The sequence below is a fragment of the Perognathus longimembris genome, chromosome 15, assembly GCF_023159225.1.
Source record: "Perognathus longimembris pacificus isolate PPM17 chromosome 15, ASM2315922v1, whole genome shotgun sequence".
In the NCBI taxonomy this organism is placed as follows: Eukaryota; Metazoa; Chordata; class Mammalia; order Rodentia; family Heteromyidae; genus Perognathus; species Perognathus longimembris.
This window is the reverse complement of record NC_063175.1, coordinates 40,958,576-40,972,450: the sequence shown is the minus strand read 5'-3', so window position 1 is coordinate 40,972,450 and position 13,875 is coordinate 40,958,576. Positions and strand designations below refer to the sequence as shown.

General features: G+C 38.4%; 1 protein-coding gene across 3 annotated transcripts in view; it reads left to right on the top strand.

The window, feature by feature from the left end:
- Dym (dymeclin) overlaps positions 1-13,875 on the top strand; it is a 276,321-nt gene that overhangs the window by 15,452 nt on the left and 246,994 nt on the right. For all 3 annotated transcript variants that reach the window (XM_048363482.1, XM_048363481.1, XM_048363480.1), the window contains one exon: positions 1,599-1,789. In XM_048363482.1, coding sequence (XP_048219439.1) covers positions 1,650-1,789 — 140 coding nt within the window. In that variant the 5' untranslated portion in view covers positions 1,599-1,649. The remainder of the gene's footprint in view (positions 1-1,598; positions 1,790-13,875) is intronic.

The window sequence follows — 13,875 nt, the reverse complement described above, 5'->3', positions numbered from 1 at the left end:
TATCAATCTTTTTATTTCTAGCATACAGTTATGTAAGATATATTGTTCTCAACCAAATTACTGATTTATTATTTACATAGTACTGTAGATGTTATATTATTCTTGAGTCAAAAAAAAATCTTGTCTTTTAGGAACGCTGATAGAACTCACCTCTGGTAAGAGGTTGGGGCCATGAGATATTTGAAAGTAGTATGGAAGCTGTTTGTGAAACTGGAAGATAGAATTCATAACTGATCAATTTAGAGAAAGAAAAACTGAAAGCCAAAGAAGTCTTCTCATGTACAAAGAGAGGGTAGCGCATGAAGACCTACTTATGCTTCTTACGAAACATAACTATGCTGTCTCATCCAGCTCTTGGTCAAGAAGTGGCCTTGCGAACTTTTTTTGTCTTAGCTAGCCTTGAATCAGGATCTTCCCTTTCTTAGCCTCCCAAATAGCTAGGATTACAGTCATGAGCCTTGGAGCTCATAGCCTGAGCACCTGGAGTGATGATTTTTTTAAAGTATAATTTATTATTCATTCACTATTTTATTATTCAATGAGAGACCTTTTCTGAACAAATTAAGATAAAACATGATTTAGTACTATGTTGAATGTAATCTGAAGAAGATATTGAATCAAATTTGTAACTAAGGGCTGGAAATGTGACTTATTGGTAGAGTGCTTGCCTAGCATGCATGAAGCCCTGGGTTCAAATCCTCAGCATCACATAAACAGAAAAAGCCAGAAGTGGCGCTGTGTGGCTCAAGTAGAAGTGCTAGCCTTGAGCAAAAAGAAACCAGAGACAGTGCTCAGGCTCTGAATTCAAGCCCCAGGACTGGCAAAAACAAACTAACAAATTTGTAACTAAATTTTTAGTTTCTCCTTAGTTACCTAGAATGACAGTCTTGTGGGTATTCACTCACCCATTTTAGAGAATGCCTGTTACATGCTCTCAACAGAAACATAAATTAAGGTAGTTCCTATCATCAAGATAATTCAGGACAGTCCCCAGTAAGTGTAAGCAGCATATGATAATTGAACATACTTTCTCCTTTGAACAGTTGAATATTGTAGTCTCTGTATTTTTTTAGCATGTGTTCTCTTAGTTGTAAAAGTTCAATTTAAGGGCTGGGGATATAGCCTAGTGGCAAGAGTGCCTGCCCCGGATACACGAGGCCCTAGGTTCGATTCCCCAGCACCACATATACAGAAAACGGCCAGAAGCGGCGCTGTGGCTCAAGTGGCAGAGTGCTAGCCTTGAGCGGGAAGAAGCCAGGGACAGTGCTCGGGCCCTGAGTCCAAGGCCCAGGACTGGCCAAAAAAAAAAAAAAAAAAAAAGTTCAATTTAAGACTATCATGGTTACGAATTTGCTTTGAGACATTTTCTTAGAGAGAGTTAGTTCATCCTGAGATCTGTGGGACAAGTATAAACTTTTTTGGTTTGTGTTGGCTAAAATAGCTTAGTCCCATTTGCTTCTAACTGTATCTTATGTCTAATATATTTATAAATGAGAAAGGTATTTCATTTTGTAAGTTTGTAAGTGTACATATATATGTATATGAAAGTTAGGAAAATTTATGACTCAACAGTTTTTCTTTTTTTTTCTGTTTTTTAGGTGGTTTGTGGAAATGCAGGTGTAAGGACAAGTTATTTACCACATTAGAAGATGGGATCAAAGAGCAGCAGGATCAGTGATCTGCCTAAAAATGAGTACTTGAAAAAGTTATCAGGCACAGAATCTGTCTCTGAGAATGACCCATTTTGGAATCAGCTTCTTTCGTTTTCTTTCCCCGCACCAACTAGCAGGTAAGAGATTGCTTGGAGGTCAAAAATTTATTTCACAGAAGGCCACATAAACTTTTGTGCTATGCTGCTTTTCGTACAGTATGTTTTCGTGTTGGTTTGCTCTGTCGCATGTGTACCAGTAGAAAATCAAAATGGTAGAAAAATGTGAGATGAGTTTTTCTTTTCTGTTTCTCCTACTCACCCACCTTTTTCTTCCACAGATTATTGTTCTAGCATTTCCTTTTAAGTCCTTCAGATGTAATACACAGTTATTGATTTATCCTATGTACTCTCATAAAATTGGTTAAATTCAAATGTACCATACTATCTCTTGCTTTTTCCCCCCTCACAGTTAAGGAAAAATATATCCTTCATCTTTAACCACATAAGCAGCAACTGCTTTATTCTTCTTAATAGCTGTGGAGTATTCTTAGAATAGATTGATTTAGACTATTTAGAATAAGACTATTTCTGGTCATTTGTTCTGTCAGGTAGTGGTATATGTATATCATCTCTCATACACAGGAATTTTCTCTAGTATAAATTCCTTGAAGTGGAATTGTTGCATCAAACTGTAAGTACATTTTAGCTTTTGAGTATTATCAGTTTGATAGATGAAAGCAATATCTCATTTTAAATTCTTAGAATAGACTGGGAGCTGGTCATCTCCAATTAACCACCAGAAAACCAGAAGTGGATTTGTGGTTCCAAGTGGTAGAGTGCTAGCCTCGAGTGAAAAAGCTCAGGGACAGTGCCCAGGCCCTGAGTTCAAGCCCCATGACTGACAAAAAAAAAACAAAAACAAAAAAAGAAGGATATAGAGTATGTATAGAGTATAAATATAGTGTGGTACAAACATAATATAGAATAAGTAGCGTGTTGAATTCTCATATGCTTAATAATTAGGCTTAAAAATATTCTTCTTCTTTTTTGGTGTTGATACTAGGGCTTGAACTCAGAGCCTGAGTGTTGTCCCTGAACTGTTTTTTCTTAAGGCCAGTACTGCACCCCTTGAACCATAGCTCCACTTCTGTGTTTTTTTTCTTTTTTGGTAATTTACTGGAGGTAAGAGTCTTATGACACCAGTACGTGGCTCACGCCTGTAATCCTAGCTACTCAAGAGGCTGAGATATGAGGATCATTTCAAAGCCAGCTTAGTCAGGAAAGTTCATAAGACTCTTATCTCCCTCCAGTCATCCACCAGAAAACTGGAAGTGGTGCTGTGGCTCAAATGTAGAGTGATAGCCTTGAGCTGAAGAGCTCAGCTCACAGGGACAGCACATAGGCCAAGAGTTGCCCATGACCGATCCCCCCCCCCAAAAAAAAATATCATAGACTTCCATATCTGGACTGGCTTTGAACCATGATTCGCAGACTCTCAGCCTCCTGAGTAGCTAGGATTACAGGTGTGAGCCACTGACACTCAGTTAAAAAAATTTTTTTTTGCAATTTTTGTTTTAATTTGTAAAAACTTGAAACAGAACAAACAGTACAAGAAATGTATCCAATGCCTAACGTATGAAACTGTAACCTCTCTGTACATCAGTTTTATAATAAAAACTTAAAAAAAACTTGAAACAGTAAAAGATTAAAAAATAAGTGTTCACGTAAAGATGCTCATTGCCTTTTTGTTAAATGACATGTTTTAAGTTCCTTGAAATTTAGCTATTCACCAAGTATTTACAGAGGGGACATTAAGTGTCAAAGCATACACTCTGTGCTAGACACAATGATGGAGATGACAAAATCCCTCATGATGAATGAGTCTGGCAGGAAAGTAGCAAACAAAAAAAAGTATTCTGCCAGTATTATTTGTGCTGAGCCCTTGAGGAGGAGCCCAGGGAAGCAGAGTGCAGGGCAGTGGTGCAGTGGAGAGCAGAGAGTGTGAATTCTGTCCACTAGTGTTTCGGGAGTAAAGTCATGAAGGAAGGGACCAGGGAGAGGGGATAAAAAGGACCCCTGGGCCCACAGGACGAGAAGCTGCCTTGGTAAGAATGGGCTTTGCAAAGCATTGGGAACTGGTAGAGCAAAAGCATGGGAACTAGAAAGAAAGTGATCCCCAACCAAAGCTTGGACAGACAGGCCCACCAGTGCTGGGCTCAGAGCACCTTACCATGTTTACCTGTGTGGCATACAGCAGATCCAGCACCTCCAGGAAGGAGAAGACGGGTAAGAGCTCCTCTACTCCCAGCCAGGAAACCATCCTGCCATTGCTCCAACATTGCTGCCCTAAAAAAATTAGTTTTAGCAGCTCTGTTGTGGGTTAATACATCCATACAGTATGTCCATGTCCTAGTTCCCATCATATGTGACTGACAGAGGGAATTAGAGTCACAAATGGAATTAAGATTCTTAACCAATGATTTTAAAATAGGAAGATAAACTTGGGTTATTCAGATAGGCCTGATGTGATCACAAGGATTCTTAAAAGTGGGAAAGAAAGGGAGCGAAGAAGTTAGTCATGTGATGTGATATGAAGAGAGCTCAGTCTGTCCTGTCTGGCTCTCTGAAGGTAGAAGAAGGGGACAGTGAGCCAATAAATATGAGTACCTTCGTGGGGTTGGAGGGAAACCTTTTTTTTTCTGCTAAGGACTATTTGGATATTTATAATGTCATTTAGGCCATACAAACTTATAAAAAAAAAAAAAACAAACGCAAGCAGATGGGCCATGAGCAGCTGATGAGAAGAATATGAGAAACATATATCCTATTATAAAGCAAATGATTTTGTGGGCCTTATAATGCCTGTGGGCCAACATTTCTCACCCCTGAAACCAGGAAGGACAAGGAAACAGATTTCGTTCACTGTAGAACCTTGTATTTTATTTTGATTTTAGCTCATTGAGAACCTTGTCAGGCTTCTAACCCACAGAAGTATAAGGTAGTACATTTATATGCTTTATACAATTATCTTTTTTTGTTATCGTTGGTAGTGGAACTAGAATTTAGGGCTTGGGCACTGTCCCTGAGCTTTTCTGCTCAATCACTTTGAGCCACATTGCCACTTCCCGTATTCTGGTGGTTCATTGGAGTGAAAAGTCTCACTGATTGCATGCCCAGGCTGGCTTTGAACCAGGATCCTCCAATCTCAGCCTCCTGAGTACCTAGGATTACAGGTGTGAGCCACCATTTCCTGCCACACAATTATCTTTTGGTAACATTTATAGAAAACGAATACATTTTTAAAAATTAGCATACCTCAGTTTGCAAAGAGAGTTTCATTTTGGCATTTCCATACATGGATACTATGTATTCCAATCAACCTCACCATCTCTATCAATTTTCCTTATCACACTCCTCCTCAAAACAATTTCAACAGGTTTCATTTTTCTATTTTCATACATGGAAACAAACTACTTTGCCATATTTACCTTCATTTTCCCTTCTTTAGCCTCCCCCAAACTAATACATTTTTGAGTTATGATTCAATATCAAGTTATAATTGAATGTTTTTAATGTGTTGCCAGATATATGCATCCATTTCCACAGTCAAATGAAGATTATAATCATCCTGTAAAGGAAACATATCTATTAGCAGTCACTTCCTAATTTTTCCCAACCCTTCCAGCATTATTTTAAGTTTCTCTATTCTAGATCTTTCATGTAAATGGAGTTATATGGTATATTATCTTTTGTGATTGATTTTGTTGACTTACCATAATGTTCAAACATCTTATAATATGTACTAGTTCTCTTATTCCTTTCTTTTGCTCAGTAATATTCTATTGTTTGAATATATAACATTTAATTTGTCTAGCTAATTAGATTTGTTAATGTATTTGTTTCACCTATTTTTTTTAAACCTAACACTAGTAACAAGCCATAACACTATATAGCAAGATTAACAAAAGTTCCTACTATTTAGTCTCTATTTAGGGACCAAACAGGTACATACATTTCCCTTTCTATTTTTTTTCCAGCTTTGTAAAAATTGTTACTATTAAGGAACTGAACAAAGGGGCTATGAGTCAGGTAATGAATACAGTACTTCTTGCACAATGTCACCCCTTCCTTCACTTTCCCCCATTGTCTCCATCCCATCCCTACCCATAAGTTTCATAGTTCATTTTTTACATAGTGCATGTTGAATACAATGACAGAATTTTCTCACCTTTCCTCCTTCCATTCCTATGCCCTGGCCTTTGCCCCTGCCAAAAAAAAAAGGAAAAACCCAGTTCTCATGTTTTTATTTCCTGGAATTTGTTTTGATAAATAATATAGTACTTTAAGTATTTAGAAGAGATATGTCTTTGGGTTTCTCCCTAAGTGTTTTTCTTTCGTCAGTTTATGTGTAAATGCGTAAAGCCCTGTATAAGTTATCATGTCCAGTTATATTTTAGATCTAGCTTCCACATATGAGAGAAAACAGGTGCTGTATGTCTTTCTGAGCTTGGCTACTTCACTTTACATGACTTGTTCTAAGTCCATCTATTTCCCTGAAAATGACACATTATTCTCTCTTAGTTTTTTTTTTTGCCAGTACTGGGGTTTGATCTCAGGGCCTATGCACAGTCCCTGAGCTTCTTTTGCTCAAAGCTAGTGCTCTACCACTAGAGCCACAGCCCCACTTCTGGCTTTTTCTGTTTATGTGGTACTGAGGAATCAAACCCAGAGCATCATGCATGCTAGGCAAGCACTTTACCACTAAGCCACATTCACATTCCCAGCCCACATTATGGATGAGAAAAATTCCATTGTGTGTAAGTGCCACATTTTCTTGATCCACTCATCTATTGTAGAGCATCTAGATTGTTTCCATAACTTGGCTGTTGTGAATAGTGCAGCAGTGAACATGGATATGTAAGTGTCTTTACTATATTCTGACTAGTTGTATCTGGGCAGAGGCCCAGGAGAGGTATGGCTGGGTCATAGGTTATTTGTGTGTTTAGTTTTTTAGGAATCTCCAAACCACCATCCAGAGTGGTAGTGCTAGTTTTCATTCTCACCAACAGTACAATAGGGTTCCTTTTTCCCCATATCCCTGCCAGTGTTTGTTATTGTTCAAATTATTGATGCTGTCCAATCTAACTGGGGTGAGATAAACCATCATTGTTTTTTAAACATTAAAAATTTTTTATTGTAAAGGTGATGTACAGAGGGGTTACCATATCATAAGTCAGGTAATGAGTGCTTTTCTTGTGTATGTCAATTATGGGGTTGAACTCAGGGCTTGGGCACTGTACCTCGGCTCAGCTCTTTTGCTCAAGGCTAGTGCTCTTCTACTTTGAGTCACAGCTGCACTTCCAGGTTTTGAGTGGTTAATTGGAAATAAGTGTCTCACAGAGACTTTTCTTCCTGGTCTGGCTTTGAACTGTGATCCTCAGATCTCAGTCTCAGTAGCTAGGATTACTGGAGTGAGCCACCGACATCTGGCTGGTAACCAGTATATTTCTTTTTAGGCACTATATATCCTTCCTTTACTGTTTCCCATTTTTTCCCTGCCATTCCTGCTCGTAAGTTGTATAGTTCATTTTCAATATAATGTCTACTGAGTACCACTGCTGCATTTATTCATCAATTTTGTTTTGTTTATGACTAGGCCATATTCCCAGCCCCACATCAATTTTGTTTTGATTTGCATTTTTTTCATGAACAGGGATGTAGAGCATTTCTTCCTGTTTATTGGCCATTCTTCTCAAAGAAGAAAAGTATTTAGTGTCTTTGCCTGTTTATTGATTGGTTTATTAATTTGCAGGGGGTATGGAGGTGGGGGCAGTTCTTGAGCTCCTTGTACATTCTGGATATTAGACCCTTGTTGGATGTATTGGTGTAAAGATTCCCAGCCTTTTGGCTCTCTTACTAGTTTAGTAACTCAGTCCTTTGCTGTACATTAACTTTTTAATTCAATGTGATTCCGTTTGTCAGCTCTTTATCCTGTTTGCCTCTGGGACTATTTTTAAAAAGTTCCTGCCTATGCCTGTAAGTTCTGATGTTTCTGATATTGGTGCAAGGTGACAGGGATCTGATTTTAGTTTCCTATATATGAATTCCAATTTTCCCAGTACCAGTTATTGAAGAGGCTGTCTTTTTTCCAGTTTATATTTTTTGCTCCCAGGTCAAATATCACATGACTGTAAGTATATGGGTTTATTTCTAGGTCTTCTAGTCTGTTCCTTTGGGCCTGTTTTTGTACCAATACCAAGCTGTTTTGGTTACGAGCACAGTTTGATGTCTGGAACTGTGATATTACCAGCATTGTTTTTGTTTTTGCCTTAAATTAATTTGGCTAATGGAGGTGTTTTGTTGTTCCACATGAATTTTTTTGTGTGTTGTTTCCTCTGTCTTGGTGAAGAATGCCATTGGGATTTTGATGAGATTGTGTTGAATTTGTAGATCACCTTTGGCAAGGTGATCTGTCACTGAACTACATACCTAGAGCCTAGCCCTAACTTGTTCTTTTATTTTCTGTACTCTGGAAGTTTGTGAAGGCTTTAGGAAATCTGAGTTAAGCATTTAAGAAATGGTGCTCCATTAATCATGGTATTCTTACATCAAGACTTAGAAACTTTTTTTTTTTTCTTAGTGGCCTGGGTGATTTTAGTGCAGAACAGAGTAATAAAGTAACAATTTGTTTACTCTTAAGGTTGATTATTCCTCCCTCCCCATGATGAGGTATTAAAAAAATGAGACAATGAAGTGAAGTAGAGAGCTCAGACTTTGAAGCCAATCATTGATCCTACCTTACAGGTTAGCTCTACAACTTACTAGCTCTGGGAACTCTGCCAAGCTATTTGATCTCATTCAGCCTGTTGCTTCTGTGACATGGAAATGATGGTACCTGCAACATAGATTTGAAAGGATAACAAAATACCATAATGAATGCACTGTCTGAATTTTCTTCTCCTTTTTTTTTTTTTTTTTTTTGCCAGTTCTGGGGCTTGAATTCAGGGCCTGGGCACTGTGCCTGAGCTTCTTTTGCTCAAGGCTAGCACTCTACCACTTGAGCCACAGCACCACTTCTGGCTTTTTCTGTTCAAATGTCGTGCTGAGGAATGGAACCCAGGGCTTTATGCACGCTAGGCAAGTACTCTACCACCAAGCCACATTCCCACCCCTGAATTGTCTTTTTTTTTTTTTTTTCTTCTTCAAGGAGTTGCTACCCATTAGTTTAAAAAGAAAATGAAGGCCAGGTGCTGGTGGCTCACACCTGGGATCCTAGCTTCTCAGGAGGCTGAGATCTGAGGATCATGGTTTGAAGTCAGCACAGGCAGGAGAGTCTGTGAGACTCTTACCTCCAGATAATGACAGAAAAAGCCAGAAGTGGCGCTGTGTCTCAAGTGGTAGAGTGTCTTGAGCAAAAAGGAGCTCAGAGACAGTGCCCAGGCCCATAGTTCAAGCCCTAGAACCAGCATATACAAACACACACAAAAAGTGAAGAACTAGGTCTAATATGCTTGCCTGTAATTCTGCGCTCTGGAGACTCAGGCAAAGGATCATGAGTTCAAGTCTATCCCATAGTAGAGACTCTGTTAAAAAAACAACAACAAAAAAACCGAAGCCAAGACCAAGACTGAAAACAAAACAAAAAGACTAGTACAGTCTCCATCTTAAGTCTAATAAATTATGTTAGGAATAACATATATAAGCAGCAATTTAACCAATGTTCTGATGAGCACTTTAATCCTAATCAAAAGTTTTGCATATCCTTCAGATTAATTGTTCAGCAGTTTTAAAATTAGACCAGTGCTTATGCTTAAGCAATGCTTTTTATAAATGCTATTCAGAAACCTTTTCTGCATTTTGAAAATTGTATTTTGCATACTGAGCACTAGATGGTGCTCATATAAGGCAAAAAAGCAGCCTTGCCAGTCATTTAAAACTTTTTTTTTATTAGCAGGATACTAATATGTATTCTTAACATTCAGCATTCATGCGTTCATTCATTTTAGTACTGGGATTTGAACTCAGGGTTTTACACTTACTAGGGTTTCACACTTACTCTCCTGCTTGAGCTATGCTCCTAGCACATTAAAAAACAACAACAACAACAACAAAAACATGTTTGGGCTGCGGATATGGCCTAGTGGCAAGAGTGCTTGCCTCATCATCTACATGAGGCCCTGGGTTCAATTCCCCAGTACCACATATATAGAAAATGGCCAGAAGTGGCGCTGTGGCTCAAGTGGCAGAGTGCTAGCCTTGAGCAAAAAGAAGCCAGGGACGGTGCTCAGGCTCTGAGTCCAAGCCCCAGGACTGGCCCCCCCCCCCCCCCAAAAAAAAATAATAATACAAAAAAGTGAAAAAAGACAAAAATGTATATTAGAAATTACTGTTAGCATTTTTTTATGCCTTTTTAGTTCTTTTTCATTTAAGGATCATATTTGAAGATCAAGGCTACCACTCCAATGCTTGTGCCACAGCTCTACTTTCACCGGTTTGGTGGGTGGGTAATTGGAGATAAGAGTCTCATGACTTTCCGGCCCAGGCTGGCTTCAAACTGCAATCTTCAGATCTCCATTTCCTGAGTAGCTAGGCATGAGCTACTGGTGCCCAGAAATATGTTTCTTTTTTAATAAATTGAAATATTTCTATATTATCTTGCCTAAACATTAATTTTTGAGGCCTCCAGTTTGTCAGGCACCATTTTACAGGCTGAAAACATGAGAGTCAAGGTCCCTTCTCACACAGCTTATGTGTTAGTGGAGGAGATAGGCAGTAAATAAGTGAACATAGGTAAGGTCATTCTGCGGTGTGCCAAGTATAATAAAGAAAAAAATTAAGCAGAACAAGGTCTCAGAGTATGATGTAGCAGAATGTTTCTGTACATGGGAGTCATCAGGAAAGCAGACTTTGAGCAGAGACTCCAGTAAAGCCAGGAGTAAACATGCAAATTTTGGAGAAGAGCATGCTCGTAGAGAAAACCATAAGCATGAACCTGGAGCACGAGTACATTCTGAATGTTAGTAGAATAGCAAAAAGGACAGTATGGTCGGTAGTGAGCATGGAAACAAATTACATAGGGACTTTGGTTGTATTGATGATTGTTTTATATTTTATGGTATTTCTGGAGACAAGCGTGTTTGGTGTTGGTATTGGGCAGTTGCATCTACTTTGCTATAATTACTAACTTATAGTCAACCAAGATTTTACTCACAGAATTTTGGATTGTAAAATATGTATAGCATGGGCTGGGAATATGGCCTAATGGTAGGTAGAGTACTTGCCTCGCATACATGAAGCCCTGGATTCGATTCCTCAGCACCATGTATATAGAAAAAGCCAGAAGGGGCGCAGTGTCTCAAGTGGTAGAGTGCTAGCCTTGAGCAAAAAGAAGCCAGGAATGATGCTCAGGTCCTGAGTTCAAGCCCTAGGACTGGCAAAAAAAAAAAAAGTATAGCATAAAATGTATCTTTCAAACCATTATTAACTGTGTAATTCAATGGTTTTAAGTGTGCTTACAAGTATTACACAACTATCCCAACTCTTCGTTTCTAAAACCTTTTCATTTGAAATAGAAATGCTGTACTTAAAAGAGGCACCAGTATATCATGCCTGTAATCTTAGCTACTCAGGAGGCTGAGATTTGAGGATTGCAATTTCAAGCCAGCCAGAGAAGGAAAGTCTGTGAGACTCTTTTTTTTTTTTTTTTTTTTTTTTTGGCCAGTCCTGGGCCTTGGACTCAGGGCCTGAGCATTGTCCCTGGCTTCTTTTTGCTCAAGGCTAGCACTCTGCCACTTGAGCCACAGCGCCCCTTCTGGCCATTTTCTGTATATGTGGTACTGGGGAATTGAACCCAGGTCCTCATGTATCCGAGGCAGGCACTCTTGCCACTAGGCCATATCCCCAGCCCTGTGAGACTCTTATCTCTATTTGACAAGCAAAAAATGCTGAAAGTAGAGCTGTGGTTCAAGAGGTGTCTAGCCTTGAGAAAAAAAAAATGTAAGGGACATTGCTCCAGATTTAAGTTCAAGGCTCAGTACTGGCCTAACACACAAAAAAATTGCTCCCCTTACTAAACAGAACTAACTTGCCATTCTCCAGTCCCTAGTAAACTGTGTTCTACTTTCTTTCTTTGTGAATTTGCCTACATTAGGTACCTCATATAAGTGAAATCCTACATTATTTCTCTATTTATGATTAGTTTACCTTGCAGGTTTTCAAAAGTTCATCGATATTGAAGCATTTGTCAGAATTGACTTTTTTTTGAAGATTGAATGATACAAGCTACATGTATATCTCATAAGTGTTTTTTAAATGTTACTTTGTTGTACAGATATAATTTTTAAAAAAACACCCTCCATTCTCTTTTACATTGTTAAGTTACAATGACAAGTTTGATTTTGCTGTGCTACTTTTTCTTCTTCTATAAAAAGTGTACATTCTGACTAAGAGGCTTTAGTAATCTTGTAAATATCATTGTTTAGTCACTATTTATTGAGCCCTGGAAGAGGCAGGGGCCTGGTTTCCTTAAAGCATCTGTTTTCTTGTTGAATTCTGTTATCTATCTACTATTATTTCCACATATGACAAAAATGAGGCTAGGAATGTTGTCTAATGTTAGACAATGAATATCTAGGAAGGAACAGATTTCAACTAGGTTTATATATATATATATAGCTCATAGATAAATTCTGTTGGCTATCATGTATCCTAAGATTATATATTCACAATATAAACTTACCCAAACTATGGGATGTAATCACAGGCCCTTTATGTATTAATGTCATTTTTTTACAAAAATACATGTAAGCTGATGAGTGATCTGTGTAGTATTTTTACCTTGCTCGCGTAGAATGTGTCTTCTCTTTGGCTAGGGAGCTGCTTGAATGATCCTTTCTCCAAGTTTCTTTATTTACTCCTCACTTGAGAAACAGGAACGAGACCTTTATTGAATTAAGAGTTTCTAAGTGGCAGAAATAATTATGTGATTGTGCCTGTCTCTATACTTTTGTTTTTTGCACACTTTATGTACAGTTTTATTAGAATTTTAAATTGAAACAGTCTGCTCTGTCACAGAGATGGAGTACTAAACCGTCTTCTAAATTATCTTTAAATCTTTCTTTTTATGTTTTGTTTTTTTGCCAGTCTTGGGGCTTGAACTCAGGGCCTGAGAGCGGTCCTTGGCTTCTTTTTTTGCTCAAGGCTCACACTACCATTTGAGCCACAGCACCACTTCCAGCTTTTTTTATATATGTGGTGCTGAGGACTCGAACCCAGGGCTTCATGTATATGAGGCGAGCACTTTACCACTAGGCCATATTCCCAGGCCCCTCTTTAAATCTTTCATCATAGGTTTGCTTGGGTGGTAACCAAAATAACCTACTAGGCCATTTTGCTAATGAACTAAATAATTTGAGACTTTTCTTGGTGTATTATTTTCTCAAGGTAAGGAATCACAAGAAGTTGAGTTACTATATTTTGAGTCAAAACATTTATTCTCTGACCTTCATGTATATCCCTTTTTTTTGTATATGAGTATTGGGGCTTGAACTTGGGGCCATGGGTACTGTTTTTTTTTGTTTGTTTGTTTGTTTAGCTTTTTCTACTCAATGGTGGCACCACTTGAGCTATACAGAATTACTTTCAGCTTTTTGGTGGTTAATAGGAGTTAGGGATCTCACAGAGCCAGATGCTGGTGATTGTGGTTTGAAGCCAGCCTGGGCAGGAAAGTCTTTAAGACTCCTATCTCTAGTTAACCACTAAGAAGTCAGAAGTGGAGCTGTGGCTCAAGTGGTAGAGTACTAGCCTTGAGCAAAAAAGTTTGACTGTCCAGGCCCTGAATTCAGGCCCTGAATTCAAGCCCAAGGACGGAACAAATAAAGAAAGAAGAGAAAGAAAGAAAAGAAAAGTCTTACAGACTTTCCTGCCCCGATGGTTTCAAATAATGATCCTTAGGTTTCAGCTTCCTGAGTAGCTAGGATTACAGTTGTGAGCACCGGTATCCAGTTCCTCATTTGTATCTTTCTATGCAAAATTCTTTAGAAGATGAGTTTGCCCAGGATTATACCTTCAACTAAAAGTGGTTGTTGGTTTTTTTTAATAAAACAAGTGTTTTTGTTATCATAGATATTGTAAAAGGCAATTTTGTAATTTACTGGTACTGGGGATTGATGCTAGAGTCTTTGGCATGCTAGACCTATATCTTACCACAGAGCAGCATTCCCAGC